General features: G+C 32.7%; 1 protein-coding gene across 1 annotated transcript; it reads right to left on the bottom strand.

Annotated features, from left to right (window-relative positions):
- Positions 1-250: 250 nt before the first annotated feature.
- LOC145334066 (uncharacterized) lies at positions 251-12,704 on the bottom strand. The gene is made up of 12 exons (XM_080179350.1): positions 12,620-12,704; positions 11,350-11,421; positions 8,949-9,012; positions 8,145-8,226; positions 7,056-7,137; positions 5,559-5,639; positions 4,596-4,676; positions 3,969-4,046; positions 3,496-3,582; positions 2,442-2,498; positions 2,056-2,123; positions 251-859 (listed from the first exon to the last, which is right to left on the bottom strand). Exons 1-12 carry the CDS (start codon positions 12,680-12,682, stop codon positions 778-780), a joined length of 897 nt encoding a protein of 298 aa, XP_080035476.1. The 5' UTR covers positions 12,683-12,704; the 3' UTR covers positions 251-777.
- Between the last annotated feature and the right edge of the window lie 830 nt (positions 12,705-13,534).

Raw genomic sequence — 13,534 nt, 5'->3', positions numbered from 1 at the left:
GACTTAAGCAATTAGACGGACAAACAATGCATAGACTAGATGAGAATATGTCATAGAAGTCTTTACTGAAAATTTCAGTTGTTTATCTTTAATATCAGGTGAGAAAATCACATTTCTTCCATTATAACGATATACTTATGACATTATGACTACATATTCATGTTGATATTTTTCTATAAACTTTGTAGTGCCACGTTGAGCACTTATAGTCCCCTTCAAACAAAAATTTGAAAAAAATCGATTGTTAAGGTTTTTCTTTTTTTAGTTGTTTTACTTTAAATCTGTATATTATTACATGATTTGTTGCTATGGATTCTCCCATCCTTGTTTTCTTTCAAATATTTAACTCATTGATTCACCCAAATTGGCGTAAAAAATTTCCAATTTTTTACCCAATTCTTATACACATTACTGATAAATAATGAGATAATTATTAATTATATTTTTTTGCTATTATTATTTACTTATCTAACGGCTGCTGCCACCCTAGCATCTAATAAAGGAAGGGCGTAAAATAGTCTAAAACCATTCCAGAAAATAAAAAAAGAACTAGAGACTAAAAAAACTTACCACTTTATATGTCAGGAAAATTTATTTAATATGTATAAATACATTTAAATTATACTAAGACGTAATACTTACATAAGCACTAAATTGTTTCGTATTATAGAAAATAAATACATGAAATTACCAAAAAAATGTAGAATTAACATAATAAATAAGCACTTAATATTATTTGCTAGCTATGTTGCATGTTTATTATTACTAGTTTGAGATTCAAAGTTCGTCCTTTTGTTTATTGTCATCCTTGTTGACCACTGGTAGCCCACTAACCTCACCCCGACGGTACTTTCTATACCTACAAAAAGGATAAACTGAATAAGCAGAATATAAATATACAAATCTCAACAAAATTGTAAGTAAAATTGTTGTAAAACTGCTCAAATAAGGATATATTTACATTTTTGGGACTTTATTATCTACAACATTCAAAGTATGAAATCGATAGGAAAACTCTAACATACCTTAATTAATTTTAAGAGTTATCTGTTACGGACTGATGGACTGTCTCCAATTATTGAAAATCTTCGCTTTTGAAATTTGTTATATAATTAAAATCTTTTCTTTAATATTCATCACTTCTTTACAATTTTGGAGCAATTAAAAGCAATTTAAGAAATACGTTTCAGCTGCTACAGTTTTGCAAGCTCAACCGGTGATTGTCGATATCCTAAATCACAAACTTGAATATTAAAATTAAATAGCCTTAAACTATCACAGAACCTATGTGTAGCTTCTCTAAAGTAAAAGACCCAATCGGTTCACTGGTTGTTAAGAGATATAAGTTTTCCGGAATTTTAATGTAGGGAGGAGATTTGAAATCTGCATCAAATTTTAAGGATTTTTTTTTATAAAATTCGTTTTTTGTATAATTCTTTATCTAAAAGCGGAAATACATTTTAAGTTAATTAATTTTGACCAATAGGATAGGTGGATTTTAAACTACCTGCGCTCTAATTGGTTGAATGATGTACGACATCCAATCAGAGCGCAGATTTTTTAAATCCACCAATCACGGATGCCAAAATTAATTAACTTAATTTGTATTTCCGCTTTTAGATAAAGAATTATACAAAAAACGAATTTTATAAAAAATCCTTAAAATTTGATGCAGATTTCAAATCTCCTCCCTACATTAAAATTCCGGAAAACTTATATCTCTTACTGGTTATTGAGATCTTAAGCATCAGACAAAAAAAACTTACTACTTTATAAATTAGGGACTAGCGGCTACACCCCCTAGATGCCTCTTGGGGCACTTGCATAAATGCAGAATGAGGGAAGTCGACTATTTATTTTCACTATTATTTTTTAAGGGAAAATGGAAAAAATATTATGTTTAGGGAAGTGGGTAATTTTTCTAGATGTAATTTCTCTATTGACGGTGATAGTTCCTTCAAAAACCTAAAATAGAAATAAACCTTCCCTGAATTTATAAGAAGCTTCACTGTAAAGGAGAACCGTATTGGTTCAGTGGTTAACGAATATGCATACCTTTTATCAACTACTCCTGCTGCACTTAGTCTCTTGTCAATAGCTTTGTACACACCATCCTTCTTATCCTTAATAATAATGGATTTATTATTACATTGATCTTACACCAGATTATCATGTACTCTAATCAAGTTAAACTTGTAGCAGGCTAATTTAACTATCACCGCCCCCCCCCCACATCTCCATCACCTTTACCTCAGCCTTTCCCCTCCTACTGGATGAACAAACTTGCCAAAAAATGACAGGGTAAAAAGCAATTTAAATTGACAAACATTTTGCTTAAAAAGAGAACCCCATTGGTTCAGCGGTTAGCGAGTTCCTTCGCTTCGCACAGACAGACAGATAACCTGTTTCAAGCCATAAAGAAAAATGATGAAAATTGTCACCTGTGTAATAGCAAAGTCCAGAAGGTCCCCAATGATTACATCTCTTTGCTTTGGAAACTAACAAAATTCTTAAATCTATCAACTTATTTTATATCATGCTATTGAACTACCCAAAGTTTATTAGTAGCGAAGCTACTCTATAATTCACTTTCTGTCCGTCAGTCCGTCCGTCCGTCCGTAACGCTATGGGGGAAATGGGATTTACTCAGCTCGTATAAAAGATAGAATGCTGAAATTTTTTGACAACATTCCCATCATTAAGGAGCACAATCAACTATTAAACGTCAATGGCGTTCGAGCGGCTTTTTAGCAGATTTTAGGCTATTTTTTTATTTTCCTCATTTTTCCCCATGTCTTTGGTGTTTGTGGTCCGATTTTTAAAAATTTTTCAGTTAAAGATATCAAAATTAAATTTTGCGTCATTTCGAGAAAACAACAATGTCGGTCAGACTGTCTTTTTGCAGGTTTTTGGCTATTTTTATATATTTTACATTTTCTCCCATATCTTTGGTGTTTATGGTCCGATTTTCAAAATTTTTTCAGTTAAAGATATCAAAATTAAATTCGCCATCGTTTGAAGAAAACTACAATGACGGTTAGACTACCTTTTTGCAGGTTTTTGGCTATTTTTATATTTTTGTACATTTTCCCCCATATCCTTGGTGTTTATGGTCCGATTTTCAAAATTTTTCACTTAAAGATATCGAAATTAATTTTCCCGTTGTTTGAATAATACAACAATGACAGTCAGTCCTATCCACAATTTTCTGTGCTTCGCTTCTTATGGATGTTGTCATCCTTGTTTATTTATTGTTGTCTTAAGTATTTTTTTAAAGGGACTAAAATCAATTAAAAATAATTGTTTTGATTGGTGAAGATTGTTCCCCACTTCTTCTACCTACATTAAAAAAAATGAATAGTCCTAATAATGGTATGACTAAAAGAAGCTTCAATGTAAAGCCATAACAAAACCTATTAGGCCTGTTGGTAAAAACACACAGACAAACATCCTTATAAAAGGAAAAATAAGTGTCCAATCTATTATTGAAATTACCTCAATGAAAGCCTTTTTGTAGAACTCAATGGTATCTTGAAACGCAACTTCTGGATCTGTAGGCTTAAAATCTAACATCTCCATTGCCTAATTAATTTAAATACATTTTAAACACATGCTTTGTGTACATCTGTATTTCTATCTCTAAAACGGGCTAATAGCGGTCTTATATTGTGATCTTCAACCCTTTTCTCATTCAATTATTTCTTTGCATTTCCCTCAAAATGCCTTGTTAAGAACAGAAACCCACCCCATCCCCTTATTTTAAATGAATTGTAAATTAGAGGTTGGGAGCGGGGGGGGATTTTATTAATAATATTAATAACTTTAGGTTAGGTTATTGGATACAGAGGGATAGTCCCGCCGGGTTATGGCACAGCAAGAATAGGAAAATAATAGTCTCCCCACTCTCAATAATTTCGAAAATAGTGGGGTGGGGAATTTATTAGTGGTCAATAAAAAAAATATTTTACCTTTGAAATATCAATTGGCCCTTTAGTTACAGTTGGATAGCCATAGTAAGCATGCTCATCGGTCAACTCACTTTCTACCTAGAAAGATAATTCATTTCCTTTTTGTCTATTGATCTCAAGGGGGCTTGGTGTCGCTTCGGGTTCTAGACCTCTCCACATACCTTAAAAAAATGCAGTGTCCATTCGCACGATGGGTGTTTGGTTACCCAACAGACAATCAACCCTGTTGATTGCAAGACCTTTGTCTGAAGGACCTAACTGTGCATGCATGGTTATGATGTGCACCTGTTTATAGACCGATGCTGTCCCCTATACTCTTACTATTGTAATCACGCGCCTGACATAGCAGCAATAGACACTATTTTTAATGTCTCTAGTATGACTTTACCAATTAATTCCTCAGGTTGTTATACAATGTTATAAGTGAGGCATCTCTGTAATTAGATTATATATTTACACAATTTTGCAACATATACTTATGTACAATTTCGTTTGGACTTATAAATTAATGTTCTGTACAATATATATAGTTAATTTGTCCTTTCTTCTGATTTTAGAGTTTCGCTTAATGGATGTTGCCATCCTTGTTTGAATTTAAATATCCTTGTTAAATTTAATATTTCTTACATTTTGTTTGTCCAAAATATTTGCTATTCTCAGCAGTATGTTGGATAGCGTGAACTCTTCATCCATTGCTATATTGAAAGCCTATAATAAAAATAGATAAATATGAGGTGCATGCACAGAAATTAATTTCTTTAGAAAAGGGGAAGGCAAGCCTGCCTATTTTCAATTGTTAAAGGGATGTTCACGTTACTTTTAAAGACACTAATTTGGTTTGTATCTTGCGATGAATTGGGAGGCTAGAAATAATAAAATATTCGTTTCCCAGAAAGTTTCAAGGCAGAACCTCAGACAAAAAGGTCTAGTGTTGTAGACTTACAGAAATATAATAAAAAAGAAAAAATGAATTGGCAAGAAAGGGAAAGTGAGAGAAGAAAACGATCCTTTATATGTAGACTAGCGGCTTCGCCCCTAGCCCCTAGAGGCTTTGCCCTATGAAGTAATGGGAAGTCAACCCTCCTTACTGAGATTTTACAAAATATGTAAATACATTTTTTTGGGTGGTGTTTTTTTAGTTTTTGGGGGGGTTGGGGGTGTCCCACCCCCCAAGAAAGTAGCCTAAAACCACCACAGGACCAGTAGGTATATTCTCTGAAGAGTAGAATCCGATCGGTTCAGTAGTTACCAAGATCTTAAGCTTCAGATGGACATCAAGCTACTTTGATAATAAAGCGTTACATACTGACATACATTCATAATCCCTTATTGGGCAGAATAGCTATGATTTACTTTTGTATACTAGGTTTAAAAAATCTTTTACAATATGACATCAAAACCGATTATTATCCGCTGGATTGAAACCGTGTTTGAGCCCTACGTAAAAACCATGTATTATAGACTATTTTCTATTAATAATAAAATCATAATATAAAATATATACCAGGTTTGTTGGCAAAAAAAAATATAATTGTTAATTTTACTATCCGCGGAAAGCAGTCTGTACGACGATGCGAAAACAAATATTACCTCATTATGTACTTTAGCTCCTTTTTGAATAACAAGTTCTATAGCCGTGGCTACATCTTCCACATAGGTTAGAGAACTTTTCTAAATTAATTAAAAATCAGTAAATTATCATGTCTGTATTATGTCAGCAAACGCAACTTTTTAATAAGCCATATAGTCGACATAAACCGGTGCTTGCTTACATGTGAAGACCGGAGCACCGAAACCCCCCCCCCCCCCGCTTAGTTTTGACAATAATCAAAAATAAGGGGGGGGGTAGTTTTTTAACCCCCCGCTTAGTTTTGACAAAAATCAAAAATAAGGGGGGGGGGGTAGTTTTTAACCCCCCCCCCTTAATTTTGAAGAAAATCAAAAATAAGGGGGGGGGGGTAGTTTTTTCACTGTACAACACGCCAGAAAGTTGAGTGAGGTAAATCAAGTAAATCCAGTATACCAGAGGGGAAACCTTATTACAGGGATATTCATGTTTTGGGGCATAATTTCCTTATTTATTTATTTATTTTAGTAATTGATGTATCCCTGAACAGAAAATAAGGAGGAGGGGGGCACAAATTTGTGCGCACAAAATTAAAACCTTTTACTGGCCCCCCTCCTCCTTATTTCGGTGCTCCAGTCTACCACATGTAAGCAAGTACCCATAAACCCCATTAAATTGTGTATTTATAGATTGTCAACATGGTTAACTACACCACTACAATGGATATAGAATATGTGATAATATAGACAGGGAAAAATTTTTCGTCAATTTAGCTTACTAATTTGGTATCATCTAATGTTCAGTTCGTTCATACAGTAGCAGGGGAGGGGATGGAATAAAGGTAATGCATGGGGAGGTTCGCTATTTTAACCAGCTGCAAGTATCACTTTATTAGAGTACATGAAAATCTGGTGCAACATCCAAGCAATAATATATCGATTGCCACAACATAATTACATATGTATAATGTATATTTTCATTAAATACCATTACAACATTTTGCAAATTACTGTAGGAGACAAAATGAATTAGTAATCTTAAAATTTGTTGATCCGTTTACATAAGTTTTTTTAGTAGCGAAGAAGTTACAGCATAACTCACTTCATCCGTTTGTCTGTACTTGTAGCTAGGGAACCTTGTAATAGTGTCTAACTTTTTATCATTGTGACGTAACAAAAATCCATTTCTTTTTTAGAGGTTTCCTTTCGCACCTCCTCTCTCATCCTTCGATTTTTGTTACGTCACTAAGATAAAACGTTAGACACTATTACTAGGTTCGTAGCTAAGGCGAAATGTGATTTTCTCTGGTCCTATTGAAGATAAAAAGCTGGAATTTTTGGTGAAGATTTCTAAGACCTATGCACAATGCACATCTAGTGTAAACATTACTTTGTCCGTCGGTCTGTCAGTAGAGACTTGACAATTAAACCATGGACGTTTAAAATGTATCAATTGCTGTATATTTTAACTGTATCTTAAGAAGAGATTCGATACCTATGGATGATTTATATAAATTTCACCTTTTCAGCAAATTTTGTTGGTATTTGGAGTGGCTTACTAATTTCATCATACAGTTCTATCCACATTTGATGCATCCAAAATCTGAACAAAGAAGTATAAGAATAGAGGTGGTACGAGCTATCCTATTATATAAAGTAGTAAGCGTCTTTTGTCTGTCCCGAAGGATCTCGCTAACCGCTGAACCGATATTGTTCTCCTTTACAGGGAAGCTTCTTATAGGTCCTAGGAGGGTTTTAAACAATTTTTTGGAGGGTGTCTTCACCCCCCTCCCCAAAAAAATATTTTTTGACTCTTTTGAAACTCAAATTCAAAATGGGATGAGGTCGACTTTTGCCCCTCCTACCTTAAGTGCCTCTAGAGGCTCCTAGGGGGGGGCGTAGCCGCTAGTAATGGATATAAAATATGCGTGGATACATTGAGAGGGAGGAAATTGTCGTCAATTTGGGTTGCTAACATGGATCTTACTTATTTCGCTCATCTAATAGAAGGGATGGGAATATGGCAAAGGGGGCAAATCATCCATTTGTCGTTATGTTAGCCAGCTGCGAGCAACACTTTATTAGATTACATGAAAATCTGGTGCAACATCCAAGTAATATTATATCGATTCTGATTAATCGAAGACCACTAACTAATCCTCACCTTTGAGTAGTATCTCTAGGTCCAATAACATCAGACAATCTTAATGAGACATACTCTAACCCTTTATCTTTCATGTTTAACTGTTTATTTTAAACTTTTCTTATTGGGGGAAGATTAATTTATCTTCAACTAACTTATCCTTATTTTTGAATAGTATCTCTAGGACCAATAACATCAGACAATCTTAATGAGACATACTATAACCTTTTTTTCTTTATCCTTCAATTTTTACTGTTTATTTTAACTTTTCTATTTGGGGGAGGATTAATTTATCTCCCACTAACTTATCCTCACCTTTGAGTAGTATCTCTAGGCCCAATAACATCAGACAATCTTAATGAAACATACTCTAACCTTTTTAAATCTTTATCCTTCAGGTTTTAGTGTTTATTTTAAACTTTTCTAGTTGGGGGAAGATTAGTTAATCTCCACTAACTTATCCTCACCTTTGAGTAGTATCTCTAGGCCCAATAACATCAGACAATCTTAATGAGACATACTGCAAACCATCCAGGTCATGATAATGCTCTAAATTGTAACAAATTTTATTATGTTAAGGATAATTCGGGATAAGACATAAACTTACCCAATAAAAACCATGTATTTTTAAGAATCGAAATCTAAAATAATTTTTTAGAGGGCTAATTTTTTTCTAGGTGTAATTTCTCAAGGAAAAGTGGTCGTACACTCCCCCAAAATATTTTTAAATCTTCCCATGACCTATGAAAAGCTACCTTATACAGGAGAACCATATCGGTTCAGTAATTAGCAAGATCCTTCGGTACATACAGAAAGAAATCCTTTTACTTTATCAAAAGGACTGACGGCTACGCCCCAAGAGGCCTCTAGTGGCACTTTCATTGTTTTTTTTTATTGCGTTTGACAATTATGTCTGCGTTGAACTCTCTTTCTAAAATCGAGAACGTAAAAAAAAATCCGATTTTTTGTGATTTCTCTTGGGGGGGGGTGGTGGTACCCTCCCCCAAAATAGTTAAAAACCTTCCCGGGACATATGAGAATCTACCCTGTTAAGGAGAACCCGATCGGTTTAGCGGTTAGCGAGATCCCTTGGTACAGATACACAGACACACAGACAAACAAACAGACAAACATCCTGTTACTTTAGTATAAGAATTGACAAAGCATTTAGATATAATTCTTACTATATCTGAAGAAACTTTAATTTAATGTTTCCATGTATTATGAAAATATACAGCATACTTTATTTTCTGCTTAATTATTAATTTTACCTAGAGCCTCTTCTGCCTTAAGCTTGAAATGTCCATAATTATCTGCCTTCTTTAGCAATTCCACCTTAAAATAAAAACATGTTTATACTACAATCTAATTTATTACAATGAAAATAATCTTTGAACTGAAATTAGCAAAAAATTAAAAGATTTTTTACCTTTGAATTTAACATTATCAATGTTTTTTCTTATTAGTGGACAGATTACCTCACGGATTTATAAAAATTTTGGAATATAAAAATTAAAATTTGATTTAATTTTTGGATTTTCTTTACAAATTATTTACTCTTGTCAAATTATTATTTTGTTGATATTTTGATTTCTAAAATTAAACTTATTGAATTGAATGGCACTTAAGATTTATATTTGAAGTTTATTTGAAATATTATTTATTTATAAATTAATTTATTTCAATATAATTACAAAGAACATGAAATAAACTATAATATTTTTGGATTTTTTTATAATAAAAATACAGTAAAATATTTCGCATTAATGAAACAATATGTTTAATATTTTGTTTGTATTAACAGTTAAAATTTTACTTCATTGGAAAAAAAATATTTTTAGGTTTGAAAGTAAGTAATATTATCTTTATATTGTAAAAGAAAATTCAAAAATTCAGATGCAATGTTAATATATGAAGAAGTTTTTTCTAAGATTTTTATGGCAAATTGGGCAACAAAAAGAGTTTGAGAGTAGCAATTATTAACAGTCCATTTTTTTATAGCTTCGTCCTTGCTAGATTTCAATGCTCTGTCTTTGGCTACTAAAATGATTGTTGAAATTTGAAGAAAATCTTTATCATTGAATTGAGGATAAATGATGTTAAAAAGGAAAAAGTTTTCTTTTAAAAAAATGAATTCTGGATTCCCATCATTATATTTTTGGTCTAGAAATAGTGCCAATGCATGAATAAAGTACTTAGCAAAATAGCAATAAAAAATCCCATGTTCGGTTGTTGATTCTGCATTGCATTTTGGACAAATAGCATTGTCAAGTAAGCCAAAATGCATTAACTTTGTTCTGCTTGCAAGGGTTCTATTAAGCTGTTCTACTAAGAAAGATTTATAATGCAAAATTAAAGGTAATGACATTACTTTTTTAAAACTGTTTTCAAAACTTTCAATATCTGGAAAATAAAGACCATCTCTTTTCCTTGTTTTAATACTTGGGGCATGTTGATCGTATTTTTCTCTCTGCAACCATTTAAAATGCAATGATAAAATGGAAGGCTTAAAATCATTAACATTTATAAGAGGTAATCTTATCTTACTTAATTTCTTTTGGTCAATTGTATCTAGGCATAATATATTTTGTTTACTACTTATTACTTCTACATAAGATTGAAGTTTTTTAACTAGTCTACTATCTTGTATTAAAGTATGAATGTCAGAACGAATAGTCGGTAAAAGCATAATTCTATCTCCTATTATTCTGTGTTCAAGTAAATCGAACAAAGTTACAAGTGAGTTATCTGCTAAAATTTGTATCTGATTTTTTGTAAACCTCTTTGCCCAAAAAGAAGAAGCAATTAATGTTTTAAGCATTGTGCTTTTGTTTAATTCTAGATTTTTCAAAAATTGTACTGTTTTGTCAAAGTATATTTTGGTTGATCCTGGGTAGAGGAGTTTTAAAAATTTGCGATTTTTTTGTAGTGTCTTTACACCAAAATTGTTAAGTAAAAAATTGATGTCAACTTTGTAAAATTTTAGTAGTATACCCAGGGAAGAAGAGGGATATAGACGGGCATGGTTTAGGAGATGTAGCAGGCTTGGCATAAAAATTGAGATGCTTTGACTTTCGGGTTTTAAGATCTTTAAACCCCCCTGCCAAAGATTAAGCTCAATTTGTTTAGATGCAACCTTGTATCTGTAGCTTATACCTTCATTCGATTTAGATGACCACAAGAATTTAGACATAACTTTCCATAGTTTTTTAGTTTGAGTACTATTAGGTGAATATACACGAAAAATATGAAAACACATGGAATTTAAAAGTGACATGCAAAGGTTTCTACGTTTTATTATACTATAGTTACTAAATAGTGGATACTGTTTTATATCTTTTTCGTAGCGAAGATTCCTTATAATTACTTGCTGATTATTTTGTGAAAATTCCAAAAACCAATTAAAATATATATTGACACATATAAAAGTTCTGCGATTTATTTTGCAACATTTATTTTGTTTATAACAACTAAACTCCTGCTCTTCGAAATTTATTTTGTGCTTCGCTTCTAATGTATGTTATAATCCTTGTTTTAATTTAAATAAACCTTATCTAATAGATATATTATTACTTAGAGTATACACCAAATTTTCATGTTCTTTAATAAAGTGAAACACGCAGCAGGCTAAAATAACAAATCGACGTATATTCCTCCACATCCATTCCTTACCTCCTTTTGGCCTGTTGGTCTGACAGCATCACTTTCCTTGGTTGGTCTCCAATCTGGCTTTGGGTTGCATACCTTGAAAAAAAATACGGCTAATGCAATTTTTAACTGGAAAAAGTATCATTACACGTACTAGAAGTTTTATTACCTTTAAAGCTTGTTCAATTGACAAATTTTAAAAATAAAGTTTGTTTCTTGATGTTATAGGTAAAAAAATAAGTAAATTGTTGTTTCTTTTGCTTTATAATACAACTAGCGGCCGCGTCCCTAGCAGAAAAATAGCCTAAAACCCTCCCGGGACCTATAGAAAGCTTCATTGTAAAGGAGGACCATATCGGTTCAGCGGTTAGTGAGATTCTTCACTACAGGCAAAAAAAGCTTACTAATTTATTTAATAGGATGCAATGATCGTTAAATAAAACAACTAATATAAACTATAGTCTAATATACTAAAATTTCGTATTTCTAGAAAGGTTTTGTGATTTTTAACATTCAAAATTACTTCACTTTGATGTAGTCTCTATGACCCATGGTTTTACTGTTATATAAGTTTAAAACAGACAAATAATCTGAATTCAAGACCCTTGTCTGAAAGTCCTTGTTTTTTTATGGTAAAGACATTAGAGTAAAACACTAGAGGGAGAAAGGGTTTAATAACTGTATCTCACCATCCATCGCAACCGTCTTGTATCGCTTATATTACACAGCCAAGTAGCAGAAAATAATTTAGAAGCAGACAAAAGAGGTCTTTGAAAAATGAAGGGAGGTAGTTGTCTGTATATACATCTATACTATAGATCTGTTGTCAGGACATTCCCCCGCCATTGCTTTGTACTTTACTAGCAGCTACGCCCCTAGGGGCACTGCACTGGTAGGAGAAGGAAAAGTCGACCTCATCCTATTTTAAATTTGAGTTTCTAAAGAGTTATAAAAATTATTTTTTGGGAGAGAGAGGGTTAAGACACCCTCTCGAAAATAAGTTTAAAACCTTCCCAGGACCTATAAGAAGCCTCACTGTAAAGGAGAACAATATCGGTTCAGCGGTTAGCGAGATCCTTCGGGACAGACAAAAACGCTTACTACTTTATATAATAGGATAGTAGGAATAATATTACTTAAGAAGTCTAAACAAAATTAAATATAAACTTGTTGCTAAATTGGGTAAATATAGAAAAGAATTAACTGTGATGGATAGACGTATGGACGGACGTACCAACGTACATACCTCAATTATAGAAAAGCTTCTTTTTTAAAAATTAATCATTAAATGTACCTCATAAACAGAATCAGTGCTAATGTAGATGTAGAGGCCAATCTTTCCTTTCAAAAGCTGCATGTTGTCGTGTACCCATTTAGGATGAAATCTAAAAAGGAACAAGGATGACAAGACAACATCCATTAAAAACGGATCTTTAAAATCCGAAGGCAGGACAAACGAATATTAACTTATGTTGAGTGTAAGAACTTAATAAGCAGAATATAGATTAATTTAACAAGTCTAAACAAAGGTATGTAAAATGTAAATTTTAGGGTTGGGCCGGATATCCGGCCGGATATCCGGTCATTTTCAATATCCGGCCGGATACCGGATATTGAAACTATCCGGCCGGATATCCGGCTCTATAATTTTTTATACTTTACACCAAAAATCTCTGCTTTTTAAAATCTTAAATGGCTATAATTTTCTTATTATTGAAGCTAGAAGAACATTTTTTCTGAACAAGTTTAACTTTATGTAAATTTATATAAGATTTCTGAAGAAATTTTTTTTTGCTTTTTCATTATCTGGTAATTTGGCCGGTTATCCGGCCGGATATCCGGTAATTTGGCCGGATAACCGGAAATTTGCCGGATATCCGGCGTTAGCCGGATATCCGGTCGGTTACCGGATATCCGGCGTTTGAAATCAGCCGGATATCCGGTATCCGGCCAAAAAAGTATCCGGCCCAACCCTAGTAAATTTGTTAAAAAAAGGTTTAATTATTGTATTCTGTTTAAAAGGGCCATACTTACTTTTCTTAAACTTGATTATAGAGATGCTTCGCTTATAAAATTGTATCTTGTAGGACTAAATAGAGGGAAATGATTTTATATAAAAATATAATAAAAGGTTTAATCCCTAATAATAAGAACCCATTTGGTTCAGTGGTTAGAAATATCATGAGGGAATGACGTATATACAGACAAG

The sequence above is a fragment of the Acartia tonsa genome, chromosome 12, assembly GCF_053477335.1.
Source record: "Acartia tonsa isolate MP-2025a chromosome 12, ASM5347733v1, whole genome shotgun sequence".
NCBI lineage: Eukaryota > Metazoa > Arthropoda > Copepoda > Calanoida > Acartiidae > Acartia > Acartia tonsa.
The sequence above is the reverse complement of the archived record's forward strand: the minus strand, read 5'-3'. Positions and strand labels throughout refer to the sequence as shown.